Raw genomic sequence first — 19,083 nt, forward strand, 5'->3', positions numbered from 1 at the left:
ATTTGCTTCAGATAAATTCAGGGGTTGAATTTGCAGAATTACAAAACAAAAATAGGAGCTTTAGTTATGATCTCACCATGAAGGTTGAACTCTCTAGTGCTTTTTAAAAAAAATCCAGTCTTTTCAAGCCTGGGATTGTTACCATCAGGAGCAAGAAATACTATCGGCCATCGGGCTTTGTTTCTTGTCTGAAAGACTGATTGAGGGCTAATAACGCCATATAATGTTTAAGGACAAATTGGCAAATAGTAATGTTTTGTGAAAGAGGCCCATTCATTAATGGACAGTTGTAGTATTTAGTTTTGACAGGTAGATATAAGTAGATATTCCTTTTTATTATGAATATATAATATCATTAATTTCATGTGAGTGTCTATATTCACTGATACTTACATATTTGTGGAAGGCTCATAATGACAGATAAAATCAGTTAATCTATATGTCAGCTTTGCTCTCACCTGCATGCTAAATATTCCCTTTGATGTCCAATTTCGGCCTCTGCTCTTTGTCAGCAAACATGGACTCTTATTCATGATGTCAGAAGAGATGTAAGTTATTTGACAATCGAGGGTGAGGCATTCCCTGCATTCAGGACTGGTTGTTTCAAGTATACCCCGTGGAAGATCCAGAACAATGCACTTGAATCGATCTGATTATAAATTAGAGTTCCAAACAAGATGCAAATATCACAAAAGAAGTCGGTTGCATGATTAGTGTTTATTTAAAATACTCCATCTGCAAATAGTTTTCAATTAAAAACGAGACAACTTTCACAGCTAGTAGCCTACATAGTAAGCAAAACAGAGGGGAGTGTCCATGAGTCTTTTTTCTTCCCCTCAATATCTATGTAGTTTTTTTTTGTTGTTGTTGAAAGCTCTGGGCAGGGCCTGGGACAAGCAGAGGTCAATAGATCTGTTGGCTGGGATGGGGGTGGGTTATAGGATCCAAATGATATCCATGTTATCTGTATCATCAAGCCTTTCAGTATATATATTTCAGCAGTAACACTGAGCCCAGCTTGGCACATCTGATTCTCACTGGGCTGGACAGTCGGCAGCCAACTCATGCTTAAGAGTTTAACAGCTTCATCATCTGAGAGGGCCTGTGTGTTCCTTCCAAACCCAAATGGATATTGAACAGACTCCAGAACCACAGGTAGTTACTGTAAACAGTCAGATTTACACTCTCAGAAGTCATGTTTGGTATTAACAACTGACAAGGAACTGATTTTCCATTTGGTATTCAAAGTATGGAAACAAACCCAATGGAAAGACCAACATCCAACAATCGATAGATGCTACTGTGTGTCCAAACCCTGATTTATTTAGTCATCATATCAGATGTTGTACTGATTCATTAGTGAATTAGTCAAAGTGATCCACTGTTTCTTAACATTCAGCTGATGAACAAGCCACGTATTTGTGCTTGCCTAACAGGATCAAACTCAAATGTAGGGTTACAGAGCCCTGGAGTGGCCATAGAGAAAAAGAGATGAAAACTTATTTTCAGATATGATTTGTTTTCTAAGTGTAGTTATTTTGAAGCAGCAAGGCACAACTTCTTTGCTCGATTTAACTAATATGTGGCCACACAAAAAAAAAATCAAAAATCAAAATAATTTGTGAGAACAAGTTATATCTCATGGCCTCAAAGTGATTTGGACTGTAGAGCTTTCATAATTATTATTAGATTTTTAGGAATAATTAACTATTTTTTTTAGGGGGAAGAGGGCCAGAGACAATCAATCCTCTCCTTCATTGTAAATACCCTACAATATATCCACCTTTTGGAATTATATTTCCTAAAAAATATAAGACTAATTATTTACGTGTGATTCGAGTAAGCTACCACAGCCAGCTTGGGGAAGTATGAAAACATTAAGAGAAACGAACATGGATGTTGGTTTTTAGTCTTTTCATGGGATTTGTTGATGATGATAAAATCTAGAATAGCACCGGCGGTGTCCTTTAATGCAGCATGTTACCATTTTCTTATTTATTCACATATAAAACAACCAAAACAAACAACTTCTTATTACTGCTTTATCTTGACGATTCGGGACACATTAATTATAAATAGGTGATTTATAAAAACAAGAGTTGTACAGTTAACATTTTATGTTCACACATCCATTTTGACCTCATTGGACAAAGCCAGCAGCTCTAATAGCTGTTATGTACATGACCATTTGGGCATTTCAAGTATGAATGTGTAAGGGCCATGATTTTCTGGTACTGGCTTCTGATTCGCTGACCTTTGGAAGCCAGCGAACGGCTCTATGGTCTACGAAAGCACAGCGTTGGAGCGTCGTATTCCAATTAGGTTATCTGCACTGAGAGATCGTCTCATAGCTGCTCGACTCAAGTCCTTGTACTTGTCTTCACATAGTCTTGAAATGGCCTGAACACAGAGAAACAGAATTTTACAACAGTTATGGAAGAGTTTTCTGAATTCAAGAAATCTGCACAATTTAAAAACATACACAATTCTTGCTGTACACAATTTTATAAGCGGCTAAACAAACATATTTGATTTGATTCACTGTGTCCGTACTTCATTGACTGCATCTACACGGTGTTAGATACAGTCAAATTATTGATTTAGTTCAACTAAAACCAAACTTTGCAAATGAACATATTCGTCCAACTGAAATCAGACTTTGCAAAGTCAGACCAAAATACCTAGATAATGCCGATTATTACTCCAACATGTACAGTATATGCTTTAATGCCCTAAACTGGCCTGGGCAAATGATCAAGGGCTGGCCATAGTTCCATAGGCTGCACTACAGAGGTTGTCCCAAGTCAAACAGTGGACAGTCAAGGGGGAATCACAACAGTGGTTGAATTGCACCAGTGGGGCAATAAAAATCAACAAAAGCACCACAAACAAACACATACCCCATCAGTATTGGTTGGGGTATGTGTTTGTTTTCTGCCCAGAATTCCACAATTAGTGCATCCCTGAAGACCAAAGCTGCTAAAGTAAACAAGTATGCTTTGTCATTTGGGAACTAGGGATAGTCACCAACTAAAGCTGACAGCATCTCAGCAGAGGTCAGAGGGGCATGATTAATAACAACATCATGACACCACCTGGGGGACCAGAACCTGAGGAAGTTGTTCGTGGCTGTCGTCACTGGGAGGCAACTCACCTCTAGTTTCTGGGCACGCTGATTGTTGAGTGGCTCCAGAGGAAAGCTGAGGTTGTTGTCATCAGCCAGTTGCCGCAGATCAAAGTAATACTTGGCGTAGACGCTGGCTGGCACATTGATATTGAACTGGAGAAGCTCCAGAAAGTGGCGCTCCATTTCATTCCTGGAGGTTGGAAAAACACCTGAGCGTTATTCCTGACAGTTTGAACTCTTTTCAAGAAATATTGATTGTACAATTTGAATGAAGTGTGTAAAAAATAATATGAGAGGCAAATGTGACAGACATTACATTTACAAGAAGTGGGAAGGAATGATTACATGAAGAAAGCCACTGAAAGTATGGAGCAGATCTCAATGATCATTAGGTAATTAAATAAAATGTTAATTAATACATCAACCCGTCATAACAACCTCCACATGGTACATCAAAGACACAAAATGAGAAATCATTCGACAATAAAACAAATTTTAAAATCTGCACAACTGATAGAAGAATAAAGAGAATCTGACAAATTCAGCAGAACAGACAAATCACTCCGCCTCTAAAACACTCAGAGGAAGTAGGATTGAACTACACCACATTACAGCAAGATACAGTGAGCACTAGCACTGTCAATCTTCTTTTATAATTACACTCAGGTCATATTCTTCTCATTTCTAGGACTGAAATTTCACCTGCTATTAATTTCTACTGTGAAACATGTGGTCAACATACGCTCTGACCAGTGAAATCCACGATTTGGATTCTAACACTTCACTTTATTATGAAGATTAGGTTGTCATTTTCAGACAGGTGCCTTCAGGTTGCTTGCTGTTGAGTGATATTTCATTTAGACCCTTCGTGCTGTGCAGTTTTTCTGTTTGACCATGGAAGAAGCGATGTTAGGAATGTTTTTTTGCATTTGTCAACAGCGGTGCTTGCAATGAGTGGAATAACTCATGCTCCCCCAACAGAAGATTCAAAACCAAATCCATTAGACATGACAAAACATTCAAGAGACGAGATACCCATGAAAGGTAATACATACATAACTAAATACACATTCTCATAATTTGTAGCATGGAGGGAACATCTGTATCTTGCAAGTTCAGAGGTGATCCGTGACTTGAAGTGAGCTACTTTGACTATCCACTCAAATTCATATTATATTATGCATGACATGGCTCTGAATATTGTAAGAACTTCCAAATATTAAGGAGTTTGGTTTGATTTGCATTACTTTGGATATTTAATACTGAATAGCTGGAATTATGCAATATTGCAGCTATCTGCATTTCTGCTGGCTTTGACAGGACTGGCAAGAATTTATGAGATACAAAAAAAGACTATTTGTGCGCCAACCCTTAATAGAGGAGTAGTACCTCACAAACTAACAGCATTCTGACAAGCAGTCGAACATGCGTCTCTGGGTTCTATGTCACAGCTCATCTTGTCTCAACTACAATCTCCATCATCCATGAGAAATACTGAGGGAGGTGGTAACCAAGGAGACCACATCCATGATGCTTTGTTGGTCAGCAAAGGTGGTGCGAGTGAGAGTTGGTGTGTGTGTGTGAGATGTCTGGTATCCCAGGGCAACTAATGGAGTGGGCGAGAGCCAGGGCCATTATGTAGAAGCACTGAGAGCACTTGAGACCCTCCCCTTCATTTCTCTCTCCCCTTCTTCCCATCCATCTATTCCTCTCTTCATCCAGACCCGACCAGACTCACAAAGACACTTCAATGGCAGCAATGAAAATGGAGCAGAGTGTGTAGGTCAGATATATATGTTAGAGGACAGAGCAAACACACACGCAGGCTGAGCAGGCAACTCACAAAAAACAAGAAGGCTCTTTCAACCTCTTTGTGTGCGCGTGCATGTGCACACACATACAGCTGCTAGCTTATAGACAGCAGAGATACTACAGCTTCTTTCTATCCTGACACCTCATTTCCTCTGTTTGCTTTGAGTGCTTCTTTGTTAGACTTTTTTTTTTATCATCAGGAGCAATCATATTGTGCTGGAAACTTGTCTTCATATTTCTCAGCATCCCTTTTTCAACGCCTCGGCAAACAAATGTATAAAACATCTTGAAACAACAAGCCCTGATGTAGAAATGTAACAAATATAAACTTTTTAAGCGTCATGATGACAGTAACAGGCTCTAGCTTCACCAAAACAAGCCCAGACCAGCCTAGTGTCTCCATCCAACTCACTAGAGTGCCCTGTACCACCTCCACTTGTCCAAATTTCCATACCTCTACCATCCAGTCAGCCACATCCCTGACACATTTACCAACATTCATACTACATTTAATGTGGCTTAAACTTTGCCAGAAAGTAGTACAATTTCCCACTGCACCCCCGTAAATGCCAATTTTTTAAAACCTCAGAAACCCTGCTCTGAAGACTGACTGAACTTGTTCTGATTGTGTGTAGATGAGGAGTTGCAGCAGCTTTTTTACTTGATGCATCACAATCAGTCATTGCACCAAAAAAATAGTCACAGATGATGACCTCTTCTCATTTCCTTGACAGAAATCAGGAAATGTCAAAACCCTGGCTCAAGTGATAAGTCTGGCGTTCCAGCAGAGAGCGAGCTCAGCCTTCACAACAATGTTAAAAGGGCCATGAGAATCTGAGGTAAATCTACTGACAATCACGCCTTTCATCATCCTGTTGTCCACAGTGATGCAGTGGTCACCACTGTCGCCTCACAGCAAGATGGTTGTGTGTTCGAGCACCGGCTGGAGCACGGGATCTTTCTGTGTGAGTCTCCATGTTCTCCCTGTTCCTGCTGGGTTCTCTCTGGTACTCCAGCTTCCTCCACAGTCCATAGACATCAAGAGGGGATGAGGTTAACTGGCTATTCCAAACTGACCGTAGGTGTGGCTGTGAGTGTGAAGGTTGTCTGTCTATCTGTGTTGGCCCTGCGTTGGTCTGGCGACCCATTCAGGGTGAACCCCGCCTCTCGCCCAAAGGCAGCTGGGATAGGCTCCGGACTGCCCCCCCCCCCCCGCGACCCTTAACAGGATAAGCAGTCGTAATAGAATGGACAGATGGATGGAATTCACTTTGACCCAACCAGAAAGAAAAACACCACTAGCCTAAAGATGTGGGCATATCCCAACACAGTATTTTCCTTAATTGACAGTGTGCAGTACAGTTTTTACACCATCACTTCCCTCAAAGCAGATAGGCTGTGAAACTCACATGTCTTCCACAGTGATGTCTTTAAGGATCTGGCAGTAGTCGACATTCCAGACTGCCTGATCATCCCAGACTTTGGAGGCCAACAGGATGGCTCCCAGGACAATGCGCTTCCAATTGGCAGGGCAGATATCCAGCTCAGCATAGGTCAGTAGGCGCTCCAAGTACACCTTGATGGAATAGTGTATAAAAGTTGGAGGCTGTAGCTTAAAACAATTGGAATTTAGATATTAAATGTTTACTAATCACTGGGGAAAGGCTTTATCCTCCTAAGCTTGCACGTGTTGCAATGGCACACTCATTAAAAGCCCTGACTTTGTAAACATTATGTAGGTGCATTCAGGTAAGGGGTGTGTATTTGTGAGACACAAGTTGTTCAATAAAAAGATGTGGTCATGGAAAATTTAAGGGTGACAAAGTATGGTTTTGGAGTACTTCCCTCTTCCAGAGTCTGAGGGTGTTTTCACCAATGCAGTATATATCTGATAAGGTTAATTCACCTCTGATAAGAGGAGCTGCGCCATTGAAGACTGATGTGTTTATAACGGTGGGGATGACACACTATTTTAAAATAAGATACAATGTTTAGGGCTGTAATCTCCCAGTCGACTGGACGATTTATTAGTCAATTCTCTGGCACACGTTCTGGCTTGACCAAAATTCTGATTGGTCGATTTTTTTGTCACGTTAATTTCATCAGGAGGAAAGTACCGAAAGCACCCCTGTTTCACAAATAACAATCTATCTTTGAACACCCCCCTTGTTTTTGCTATTTAGGATTAGCCCGAGGGCTGCACGGTGGTGCAGTGGTTAGCACTGTGGCCTCACAGCAAGAAGGTTCCAGGTTCGAGTCCCGGCTCAGGCGCGGGATCTTTCTGTGTGAGTCTGCATGTTCTCCCTGTGTCTGTGTGGGTTCTCTCTGGTACTCTGGCTTCCTCCCACATTCCAAAGACATCAATTGGGAACTAGGCTGATTGATACTCTAAATTGACCGTAGGTGTGACTGTGAGTGTGAATGGTTGTTCGTCTCTGTATGTTGGCCCTGTGATGGACTGGCGACCTGTCCAGGGTGAACCCCGCCTCTCGCCCGTAGATGCTGGGATAGGCTCCAGCCCCCCCGCGACCCTTACTAGTAAGGAATAAGCGGAAGATGGATGGACTAGCCCGAACCGCTAGAGACAGACAGACTGAAGAATACTAGGCCAATGTCTGGTGGTTTGATGAATGTATATTTAATTTTGACAGTTTCATTTAAAGTCAGTCCTCGTCCACCATGTCAAAGACATGTGCAGTGTGGCAGCATTTCATGAAAATTGATAATGGAAAAAAAGTTGAATGCAAAGTTTGCAAACAACAGTTTGCATATCACAGCTCCACTAAAAACACGACGGCGTGTCACCTAAAAATGGTAGGCTAACTTGTCCACCTTAGGTTGCCCTGTCAGTTTTGAGTAAATGAACATATCAGAATTGACAGTTCAATATTTTAGTCTAATAATTGTTTTGTTTTAATTGTAAAAATTCTTACAGTGGACTTGCCCTTTTGTGTTTAAGAGTAAAGTTTTAAGTTAAAAGTCTATTTGTGTCTCAGCCGCCATGCTGAGCTCCTCTGTTCAGTCTCTCTCTGTGCGCAGGACAAATGATGGTGTCGGTCCATTATTATAACGTGACAAAAACAATTGTCTAAATATTCCTCAACAGGTTTTGTGCTGATAGTTGACACAGTATATTTTTCATATATAAAATTAGTCGATTTTTAGTCGAAATTTGTGGGCTTCAGTCGACCAAGAATTTCTTTGGTTGATTGCAGCCCTAACAATGTTTTTCTCTATACTTTTTAGACCCTCGCCTTAGTTGATGAAATTACCAGATCGAAAACACGTTCAAATGAAAATAAAGGAAATCCTCTTTCATCACTGTAGAAAAATCAAGCCTGAGTGCTTTGTTCTGGCCAAAGACATAAATTGCTAATACAACCTCAGTATTCATATATCTTTTCCTGTCTCTGCAGATGAGTCTATCTGCAGCATCATGACTGTCCAGTCCTGCATTATTTTGGTCTCAGTTTTCTGGTCTTTACTGCCCTCTGGTGACCAGTTTTGGGATTTTCATGACAACTCAAGTTAGCATTGATGCCAAGTGTTATCAGATTTAGATCTTTGTGTTCTAAGTGTTCTACTCATGATAGTGCCAAAATAATCAAAAAATCTTTGTCACTTACCTATATCAAACATAAACTGAATCCCAGCACAATGAGATCACTATCAATTGTTACTCTGTAATATGAAATATGTGCACACAAATGCCTGATGAAGTGGAGACTCACAAGAGTGACAATGGCACATTCTGCAGTGAGCTGAGCAGCACTGAAGAGTGTTCTGACGAAGCGGTAAATAACTTTGTGTTCTGGGTCTATGCAGGAGTACTCATCTGGCACTGGATCTCTCTGTGTGGGACAAACAGATCAGTAAATGTGTTAAAATCCATAGATATTGGATAATCATATAAATTGAACTTTTGGTCACAACCAGCGATGGGCACATATACCTATAGGGTCACTTGTTTGATCTGTAGGAAGGGATTGAACCAGCAACCCTTTGGTTGCTCTCTCTGAGCCAACGCCAACCTCTTAATTGCTCCTGATGCATAAGATCTGTGCCTGGCACAGCAGCCTCTAACGTCCGTGTGTGCGCATGCGTTGGAGGTCTCAACGGGCCTGAAAATTACACCCGACCCGACCCGGCCCACAGGTTTTAAAGCCCAAAACCTAACCCAGCCGACACATCAACATGAATTATCAACCCGAACCTGCGCTACCTGTCAGGTTAGTCAGGCTGGCCCGACCCGTTGAGAGCTCTGGTGTATATGACTGGGGTCCTAAGGCTTTTTCAACACTAAGGTAGAAAATTGCTCTATAAATACAGTCCAATAACATTATGTAACACTATGGCTTCAAGCACGCAGAGAACATGTTTTAACCAGCAGTAAGGAAGTGATCAAATTTTGCATTATTAACATATGCAACCAAAAGCACACCTGCAGCAGTATAGTCTTGTTTTATCTTTGTTGTGATTTTTATCACTATTTATTTTCTCCAACTTTTTCTCTTATTCAGTTCATCATACAAGTTTACATTTTTGCCAGTAGTCAACATTTTAAGTCGCTCTCTCTCTCTCTAAAGAAGTAAATAGAGAGATCTCTGCATCATTTTCAGTGTGGTACTATGTTTTAGTTTTAGATAGGTTACATTGAAAAAACCCACATAGGACCATAATGGCAAGTCTAACAGAGAGGAAGATTAAAATAACAGCCCTGTACCAAACTCCTTTTAGAAAATAATATCTTCAGCGGTGTTTGCTTGCTATCTAGTGGACAGCCAAGTCTCTAAATCGATATCATGATGTAGTCTTTTTTAGGATTCATTTAATCATTTGTATTACAATTATATCACAACAAAAAGATATGTTGGCAGCAGGGGCCATCCAGGTGCAGATCTGGCAAATGGGTGGTGAAGTAAGGGCTGTCAGACTGAATACACAAAACAAAGGTTTAACTATTGGTTTTTAAATACTCACTGATAAGGGGTGCAATTTCTCATCAAAGATGTCAAGTGACCTATCAGAGTCCCTGAGGAAAACATAATAAATAAATTAGTAACTACATAACTACAACATTGCATGTCATGACGTTATTCAAAATGGGAACCTACCTGTTTTTGATGTGGTAGTATATTGCTAAAGTGACACTGGACGAAGAGAACAAAAAAAAAAGGGGAAATGAACAATTGAATTCTATTAGTTTCTTCACGTCGTTGCTATTAACACAATATACAATCTGTGTGCGTCTGATGTTCTGGTGTAACAAACCCTTTGCAATCATGCTTTATCCAAACACAAATAACCCAAATTAAATCTGATTCTCTAGATGCACTAAAAAAAGTGTTTCATTTTGTGATAAACCTCATAAGCCTTCTACTATTTTAACAACGGGGAGATTTCCAAATGTCAAAAGAGGTTTGGACTGCAGACAAGTGTGAAGTTGTCTCACCATTTGATTGTGCTTTTGAGGTTGGGCTGGCTGACGGTGCTATCGTCTATGAAGATGGTGGAACAGGAACTGTATTTTTTTGACAGTGGACCAGGAGATACCTTGAGACAGAAAAAAAAAATAAAAAAAAATAGTCACTTACAAGGACTTGATTCTAAACACGCCTCCAGGATCTGAAGGACAACTGAATCGTGCAAATAATTTGAAATATTGTTTTCACACTTACATGACTTATATGGTTTATGTGGTTACTTTTCCTCTTGTCACGTACTGTAAAGAAAGTAAAATGTTCAACAAAGCCAAAGAAGTTGTGCATTTGATGATTAAAAAAAGTTGCATATGAAAGTGAGGTATTCTAGTTGCATATACAGACGAAGGATGGCCGTGACTAATCGTGACTGATGATTAAATGTGAAGGATTCTGGGGATCACATGGAATTATCAATCTCCTCGTGATAAAGAGTTTGTGTTGTGCAGTGTGTGTCTTGAAGCAATCCAATTAATTTCACGATGTGGAAAACCTTGTTGGTTGCTGGTTGTAAAAAAACAACTCCAATGATACACCATTAACATTTCAAAATAGAGATTTCCTTGAGGAATAAAGTATCGATTAAATAACTAAAATATGTATATGTACACACAGATCAAATCAATCATTGTTAATTTCATCCATTGATCAATTAAGGGAATTCTTCAGGTGTCCATCTGTAATCCAGATATTTTCAAAAGTCTGTTTTTCTGAGGTTTTGCGTCAGCATCTTGACTGGTGGTGATTCAGTGAAACTAAGGGCACACTCACACTTGGCCTGGCTATTTGCTGCGCACTAGCGCCTACGATTTGGTCTGGAATCACATGGGTCAGGAGTAAGATGAAATATTGTTGAGCGGGACAGGATTGGAAAAATCCACGTCTGTGTCGGTTCACTATAAGAACACAATGTACTGGAAGTTTGCAACCCAAACTGTTGGTTTGCTGTTTGGTTTAACAGACAGCAAGCGAGTGAAGGGAAAAAGCCAAGAAGCACCTAAAAAAAAATACCTTAGTCCAATATTTTCATGCCCTCGTTGCACTTAAACTTCAGTCATTGTATATCTGGTCATATTCATGCTCATGCAGACTTCACTAGCTCGCAGTATGTAAGCTATCCATGTTCCGTGCCCATGCAACTGTACCGTGCTCAAGACCACCTCTTCCAATAGTGCCAGGGCCTAGAAAGCGAACCATGTAATGTAAATAATAGCCTTTCTAACAACACTGTTATAGTTGGCAGTACAAAGACATTCTCAATCAGATAGAAATGCACAATATATTTAGATTTGTCACAAAATCAAACTCAGGACTGCAAATCAGGTTTATCAGGTGTCTGCGTGTGTGCGTCTGTGTGCTACTGACAGGATTTTAGGGAGGACAGTTATTGTGAATGAAATTAGGAAGATTACTCACCGTCTGTCTGGGACTTGCTGAGGAAGATGGTGCTTGCTCGGGCATGGTCCGAAGGGTTAGACTCTAGGGCCAGCTCTATGACACACAAAGACATGACTGACAATGAAAGCTAGCCACAAGAGAATCTTTATGTTGAACTTGAAAGTATGTCTGAGCCACTGCAGCTCTCATTCTCTGCTTTAAATAAAGATAAAGACTAAGAAGAGGACAGCAAGCTTGCTAACTTGCTACGAGGGTTACAGTGGTATATGCCAGTTTCATGTTATACCTTTGTTCAAAAATTCACGGTTATGATAAAGTTTTATTTCAAATTGTGATTTTTTTTTTAATAGATCAATAAAAACATTTTTTCAAACTCTTTTACGCCTCAGTGTAACAGATAATAAAACCTGTAATGCCACACACTTAACTGACAATAAACCTTGAGAGTAGACTGACCATGAAAAATCCCTGCCATCTGACATATCAAACCCACTTGGAAGAATGAATGCTATTCATTCATCAGCAACACCGGCAACTACATTACAGAACATCACTAGTTTACTACACAATTAGGTCTACTGCGCTAACAGCTGAGCTCAAACAACATGGTAGAAAGTCAGATGTTTTTTTTCCACTTTCGAACTTGTAGTTTTAAGCTCTGAGTTGCATCTGACATTAATTGGGGCAATACATCAAATTATGTCCTCTGGAGCCATAAAACTTGAGACCAAACGTTTCTCGTCAGGTAGGCCTCTCCAGGGCTGTTTTGGCGAAGGCTCAGTAAACGGAGGAGAACGGACATTATGTAGAACAACCCAAATATATGTGACTTGGTTCAAGATAGAGTTAACATACACTGTGATTTGGGGGGAATTTTACTCTTTTTTTTCCTACTTTGCGAGAGTCTTACACTATAAATGAACACAGAACAGATTATGTATTTGGCATACTCAGACGCAAGGGAACACCATTTTTCAAACAGACATCTAGTTGTTATTATTTTGACTGCCACAACAATTACAATATGTTTGAACAATATTAGAAGGAATGCCTATTCTTCTTACATCATGATTCTTATCTTCAGTGAAATTCCATGACAGTGGTAAACAGATGATTATTGTGGGGATTTGCACGAAACAAGGATGTTTTCTTAAGCTTTCTTCAGGTCCAGCCCCCCCCCCCAAAAAAAATACAAAAAAATACAAAAACACTGACACAAAAACACTAATTTGTGGTTATATAACCAGACAGGCTGACAGTGATTTGATTCATTATGCAACACCAGTAGGAGATTTGGGGATGACAGCATGTGGGAAGTGAAGACAGCAAGAGGAGACATGAGAAATGTAGGAAATAATATAGGACTGAGGCTCACCCTGCCAACAGCTGGCCTCTCACATATGTACTTACACACTATCATCCGCATGAATGGAAAGAAAAACTGCCAGCTGCATGTCAGGGGGTTGGCAGTAGCGACGTAAGGACTAACACAACACAGCGCTCAGGCCTATATCACAAAGACCAATCACACACTCATTCGTCCTAATCCTTTTGTTTGTTTAGCCATTTTAATTGCATTGCACTAAAGACTGCCTTATCAAATAACATTTTCATAATCACCATTTATACTGCGCACACAAAAACATGAAATATTGTGAATAGGGTTTTGAACTATATCCTGCCATACAAACTAGCGTATTGTCTGATTGACACATTCGCAATACAATCTTAAATATAGTTTCAAATGATTTGCACTGCCCCTTCCAATTAAATGAAATATGCCACGAGCAATTTTGCTTGTGAGTGTTACATTAGGGTTACACACAATATTCTATATGTAGTTAAAAGCAAGAGTCAGTGGTGGGAAATAAACAAGTATCATTACTCAAGAATTGTACTTAAGTACATTGTTAAGGTATCTGTACTTTAGTTCATGGTACTTTATACTTTTGCTCCACTACATTTCAAAGGAAATATTTTACTTTTTACTCTGCTACATTAATCTGAATCCATCAGTTACTTGTTATCACAAAGATTAAGATTTTGCAAAAAGAACATGATGAAGATTATATATTTCTAAATTTGGGGCTACCAACTGAAACACAAACCTTTTCATCGGACATCAAGAGGTTAGTGGTTTGATGATTAATTAATCAGGATTACACAAATATCATGTGGACTTTGACCTTTGCTACTTGATTAAACCCTCCTTGTACTTGTAGAATTTGAGACGGAGAGTTTGAATTTTGCTACAGAATTCTTCATCTGAGTATTTTCTGTTTGGCATTACACTTCCAGAGGTGATAAGGACTTCAACTCGGACATGTTTATGACTCAAAAGCAAATGTTTCAGACTTGTGAAATGCCAGTCAGAGCTCAGAACTAAAGAGTACACTTGAGAGAAAAGACTTGGGGGCTCATCATGAAATGTTCATTTGCCCACAGTAGGACTTTGTTTGCCCTCCATCTGATACAGCACTCAGGGCGCAAAGCCTGATAACAATTCGTGACTCCTTGCTCCAGAAGTCCAGGCTTGCAGAAACTTTAAATGTACAAGAGATAAGAATTGAAGTCAGGAGTCAAGGAGATATAAATACCCATCGGGCTTTGCTTCCTGATAGTAAGATGAAATTGTGTGCTATGAGGGATTGTAAGAACAGAATTATGCATGAGAACAAATGAACTGCAGAACTGGTGAAACAATGACTTGGTCTCACCTCTAGTTGGATGGATGACCTGATCTTTTTTTCTTTCTGAATCACAATGTGAGTCAAATGGCGAATCCCAATCCTGTTGTTCAATTTACTCGTAGCAAACGCATCGTGATGATTTAAAAAGTCAGACACAATAACAGGTTTTTGACGTTAAAAAAAAAAGAGTCAGTCCATTTTGATCAGATTTGTTACACCATGGAGCTTAAATGATCTTTGGTTGTTTTAAAGAACTGTTCCTGTATTTTAAAACCTGGGTTCTTATATTTCAGTGATTAAAGGGGGAAAAACTCAATCAGTTCAGGAGAGAGGGTTTGCCAGTTTTATATGGACTGAGTTGACCCCCCCCCCCCCAATATCACTCTGCAAGCCCCTAAGGAACATGAATAATTGCTAAGGTGTATTTGGTGACTTACTGCCAATGTGTTCTTACACATATTATCTAAATCAGTGTGGTTGTGAAATGTAAGACGCTGCAAAATAAAACCCCTGCAATCTGCACAAGGGTAATTGACCACTTGCTATTTGTATTCACCAAGTCTGTAGATTTTCTACAGCTTCAATTGCTTATCAGTTTGCACATATAATGCACCACATTGACATTCAATTGAGTTGATAGAGCCCAGAGTGAAACACTGTACTTGAGGCTGGTATAAAGGAATGCAGCGCTGCAACAGATGTAGGGGATAATGACAAAACATTGTGTACACCTACTTCAATTTTTTTTTTTTGTTTAAATGTTTGCGCTGACATTTACAAGTGAAGGCTTCTCTTATACATAAATAAGCAAAAGTTGGGGGTAGATATTTTCTGTTCTGGGGATAGGTTAGGTGCCTGGGTGTCACATCCAGCTCCTTTTTACCTTAACAGTGACCTGATGAAGATGACCCTCCCTTCCCTGAATAAAAACATAATGGGTGTGCCATGCGATCAAAACACTGTCAGTTAAATCAAATGTTAGCAACTGCCACAGAGATCGCGTATTCTACATTACCACCTACCGTCTGGGACTTCTCTGTCGCTTATATGCTGCAGATAGGGCGCGGTGTTATCATCGCTCACTTCCGTACTGGTCTGGAGCTCCTCCAGTCGCTCCACGGGTTGTCTTGAAGGTAATTTGGGACTCGACTCGGGAGAGACGCAGCATGACACGGTGTTGCCCATTCCAAATCGGGTGTGTGGTTATCACTGTTGCAGCGAGGTCCAAGTTGTGCAAATAGTTGTTGCTAGCTCAAGTTAGCTGCAACCAGCGTACTGAACATTACCAGGCTATAATCAGTATTAGCACATTATGTTAGCGTGCTAAGCATCCACTGTCCACCAACCCCCAGTGATGACATTCCTGTTCATCTGTGGGTATGCGGAGAAAACAGTCAAAAGAAGGAACTTATTCACCAGAGAGGCTTAGTCTGCCGTTTGAAAAAAGGATTGTATCGTTAAGTAGCTGTAGTGTTCTGAAGGGTTGCCAATTGCTTCTTTCATTCATTCATTCATTCTGCCAAAGTTTCAATGCTATGTAGCTAACTAGCATTTTAGCAAGCTAGCAAACTAGTTATTCAGTCTCCTGAACTTTTTTTCTGCTTAGTTAATGTTGCAATTTTTGCACAGCGTAAGCACAATTCATCATATAAAATACAGATTTCATCACTTCAAGCCCCGAAATTTTGGTGTAACACTGCGGGAGACTTTCCAAACAATCCCACGGATATCCTCTGACGCTCCGTGCTCTATGTCGCCCAATCTAGACCGAGGCTTCGCTGGCCTTTGGTAGACAATCGCGATAAAAAAGAGAGACATCCATTAATGTGCCGAAACAGATCCAAACGGGGTTATATGGGCAAGGCTCTCTCCCGGTTTTTCAGCCAACCAACTCTGGAAGCTTGTGTGGCTTTTGCCATTCGTAACTATATCCCGTCAGACTTGTGGTACTCCAACAGGCCCCACAACCTCCATCAGTTAGCAAAGCTTACGCAGGGACTGAGCTGTAGCTCCGCCCATTAGGGAATTCCATTCATACCCATTAGATGAGAAACCAAAACACTGACTGTTTTCAGTCGCTAATTGGTTGGCGGAGCTGTCCGTCAAAGAGGATTTAAATCGACGAAACGTATTTAAAACGCTGATATTTTCACAATTGTCACACCCTTTAGTTGAGGCACACAACTGTATGTCTCCACCACGAGCTGTTCAAGTTTACGTCCAGATCTGTCTCCACAAGGAACTGTACATACTAAAGACACTGAAAATATTAAATTACAGGAAATGTTTTAAAAAAATGTCTTTTTGGTCAGATGAGCGTGATCTTGTGATGGATGGTCAGTTCTGTTCCTTATTGGGCAGAAAATTGGCAGTCTCAGAGAATTAAATCTTTGACCTTTGAACATAGTTATTTACCCTATGTGACGTGTGAAATCTTAATCCACAGCTCTGGCTGAATACCAGTTCTTGTGGTTACCAGCTACCAACATTCTTTTGAACTAGTTGCATAAATGTCAGGATTTTCTGGGTTTTTTTTTGGGGGGGGGGGGGGCCTTAAATTACTATAAATTTAGTATAATTGAAGCACAGCCTTTGAGCCCAGTACAAAATGTGACACAGAAAATACGGTAAGATTTCAGAAAACATAACTGCAGATGGTCTGGGTTGGGTAGCCTTTCCTCTCCCACCATTGAATACCTCTGTCATCCACCAAAAAGCTGTGTCATTTTGATTCTCTAATGCCTTTGTCCAACTGCTATGAATAACCATTATTTGAAATTATTTTATTTTTTATGTTTGTTTTGATCGACTGAACAGATTGTGTGGAAAGATAAGGCATATCACACTGTAGTTACAAAAAAGTTTTGATTTGCCTTTAAGGCTACCAGTTTGAGCTTGTTGTCAAACGAAACACTTAATTTGAAAATTGTCAACTTGGGGTTCTGAAAATACGAGATCTTAAGAAAAAATGGAAAAAAAAAAACTTGATTGTGCCAGTGTGCTCTGTCCATACATGGCACGAGTGAAAATAATGTACAACTGCACCATTAACAATGCAAGAACAAATTGATCTTCAAGAAGAAGAGTTTATTGCGACAATAGCAAGTGTTTACAAAAAAGAGATGCAATATTAGTTACAGCACTTTCAAATAATGAGCTGGTACTGTTATATTTTGACTAAGCAAACAGTATAGAACTCATCATATGGCCACCTTGTGTCTACAAGATACTGTACAATACACGGCATCTTAAATTGTAGAAGTGGCATTATAGAAACTCATCACATGAAAAGTTAGAAAAAGGTGTATTATTCCTGGTCTAGAAATTCTATATGTAGCTTCACACATGAATATCATTCTGGTTCATGCACAAAAGAGGCCTTGTGAGTATAACCTGTTCTTGAACAGAAATGAAAATACTGTTGGTAAGATACTGTGTCGTCACATCACATAGTAAAACTCACTATACCAAATCAACATTAACAGGTTAGTACTTGATTTCATAGCACCAGTTAAGTTACAAGATGTGGAAACATTTGCCCCCAAAAATACTTTTACAAACAAGTTTTCATCTTGGCAACTTGGTTATCATGAATGGCACCAATGTCCAAATCCAGACACAAATTCTGAAACCCCTAATTATTGTGATTCTATCAGACCTGCTACTCTTAGTCCTCCAATCAGCCAGCGATTTTCCATTTCGTCTCTTACAAACAAACATATGTTTCTACACAGATGTATCCAAATCCCACTGGGAATGGACGGAGGGGAGCAAATGGGTGACCTGTATAGCTACAGTATATTTTTGTGCTGTGGGTCAATACAAGACCATCAATTCTAAGCGGAATGAAGTGCGAGGTGCTTTATAATTTCTTAAACCCACTCAACCATATCAACTGTTATATTCTCTATACATTACGAATATATGTAAATACATATATATGTATATGCATACATGTGTATATATGCATATTATATATATATATATATATATATATATATACATACACACACACACACACTGCCTGTCAAGTTTGGACACACCTTCTCATTTCTTTATTTTCATTACTATTTACATCGTAGATTTTCACCAAACGCATCAAAACTATGAACACATATTAGAATCTCCTCTGCAGCTGAGGATAAGTTCATCTGAGTCACCAGCCTCAGAAATGGCAACAGCACCTCAGACTAGAGCCCAGATAAATGCCACACAGATTTCTGGTAGCAGACACGACTCCACATCAACTGTTCAGAGGAGACTGCACAAATCAGGCCTTCATGGTTGAATAGCTGCTGAGAAACCACTACTAAGCAAAAGCAACAAGAAGAGACTTGTTTGGGCCAAGAAACACAAGGAATGGACATTAGACCAGTGGAAATCTGGGCTTTGGTCTGATGAGTCCACATATGAGATCTTTGGTTCAACCTGCTGTGTCTTTGTGCGATGCAGAAAAGGTGAGCGGATGGTCTCTACATGCATGACTCCCACCATGAAACATGGAGGAAGAGGTGTGATGGTGTGGGTGTGCTTTGCTGGTGACACTGTTGGACATTTATTCAAAATTGAAGGCACA

The 19,083-nt window shown here is 39.9% G+C and overlaps 1 protein-coding gene across 2 annotated transcripts; it reads right to left on the reverse strand.

Annotated features, from left to right (window-relative positions):
* Positions 1 to 688: 688 nt before the first annotated feature.
* Positions 689 to 16,492, reverse strand: ccnyl1 (cyclin Y-like 1). 2 transcript variants are annotated; one of them, XM_086220832.1, is made up of 11 exons: positions 15,530 to 16,492; positions 11,836 to 11,910; positions 11,565 to 11,600; positions 10,618 to 10,661; positions 10,392 to 10,492; positions 10,054 to 10,089; positions 9,920 to 9,971; positions 8,671 to 8,790; positions 6,349 to 6,515; positions 3,155 to 3,317; positions 689 to 2,400 (listed from the first exon to the last, which is right to left on the reverse strand). In XM_086220832.1, exons 1-11 carry the CDS (start codon positions 15,690 to 15,692, stop codon positions 2,284 to 2,286), a joined length of 1,074 nt encoding a protein of 357 aa, XP_086076958.1. In that variant the 5' UTR covers positions 15,693 to 16,492; the 3' UTR covers positions 689 to 2,283. The 2 variants fall into 2 exon arrangements, with proteins under 2 accessions (XP_086076958.1, XP_086076959.1); XM_086220833.1 differs by lacking the exon at positions 11,565 to 11,600 and having other exon boundaries at positions 690 to 2,400.
* Between the last annotated feature and the right edge of the window lie 2,591 nt (positions 16,493 to 19,083).

This window comes from Aulostomus chinensis, chromosome 12 (assembly GCF_037954235.1).
Source record: "Aulostomus chinensis isolate RoL2024-O1b breed Wild chromosome 12, RoL_Achi_v1.0, whole genome shotgun sequence".
Classification (NCBI taxonomy): domain Eukaryota; kingdom Metazoa; phylum Chordata; class Actinopteri; order Syngnathiformes; family Aulostomidae; genus Aulostomus; species Aulostomus chinensis.

Coding starts and splice junctions, on each gene's coding strand:
- ccnyl1 (XM_086220832.1), bottom strand. CDS start 15,692: ATGGGCAACACCGTGTCATGCTGCGTCTCTCCCGAGTCGAGTCCCAAA. Junction 3,318..6,348: donor GACATCACTGTGGAAGACAT/GTGAGTTTCACA, acceptor TCCAACCTCCAG/GAATGAAATGGAGCGCCACT. Junction 2,401..3,154: donor AGCGTGCCCAGAAACTAGAG/GTGAGTTGCCTC, acceptor CTCTGTGTTCAG/GCCATTTCAAGACTATGTGA.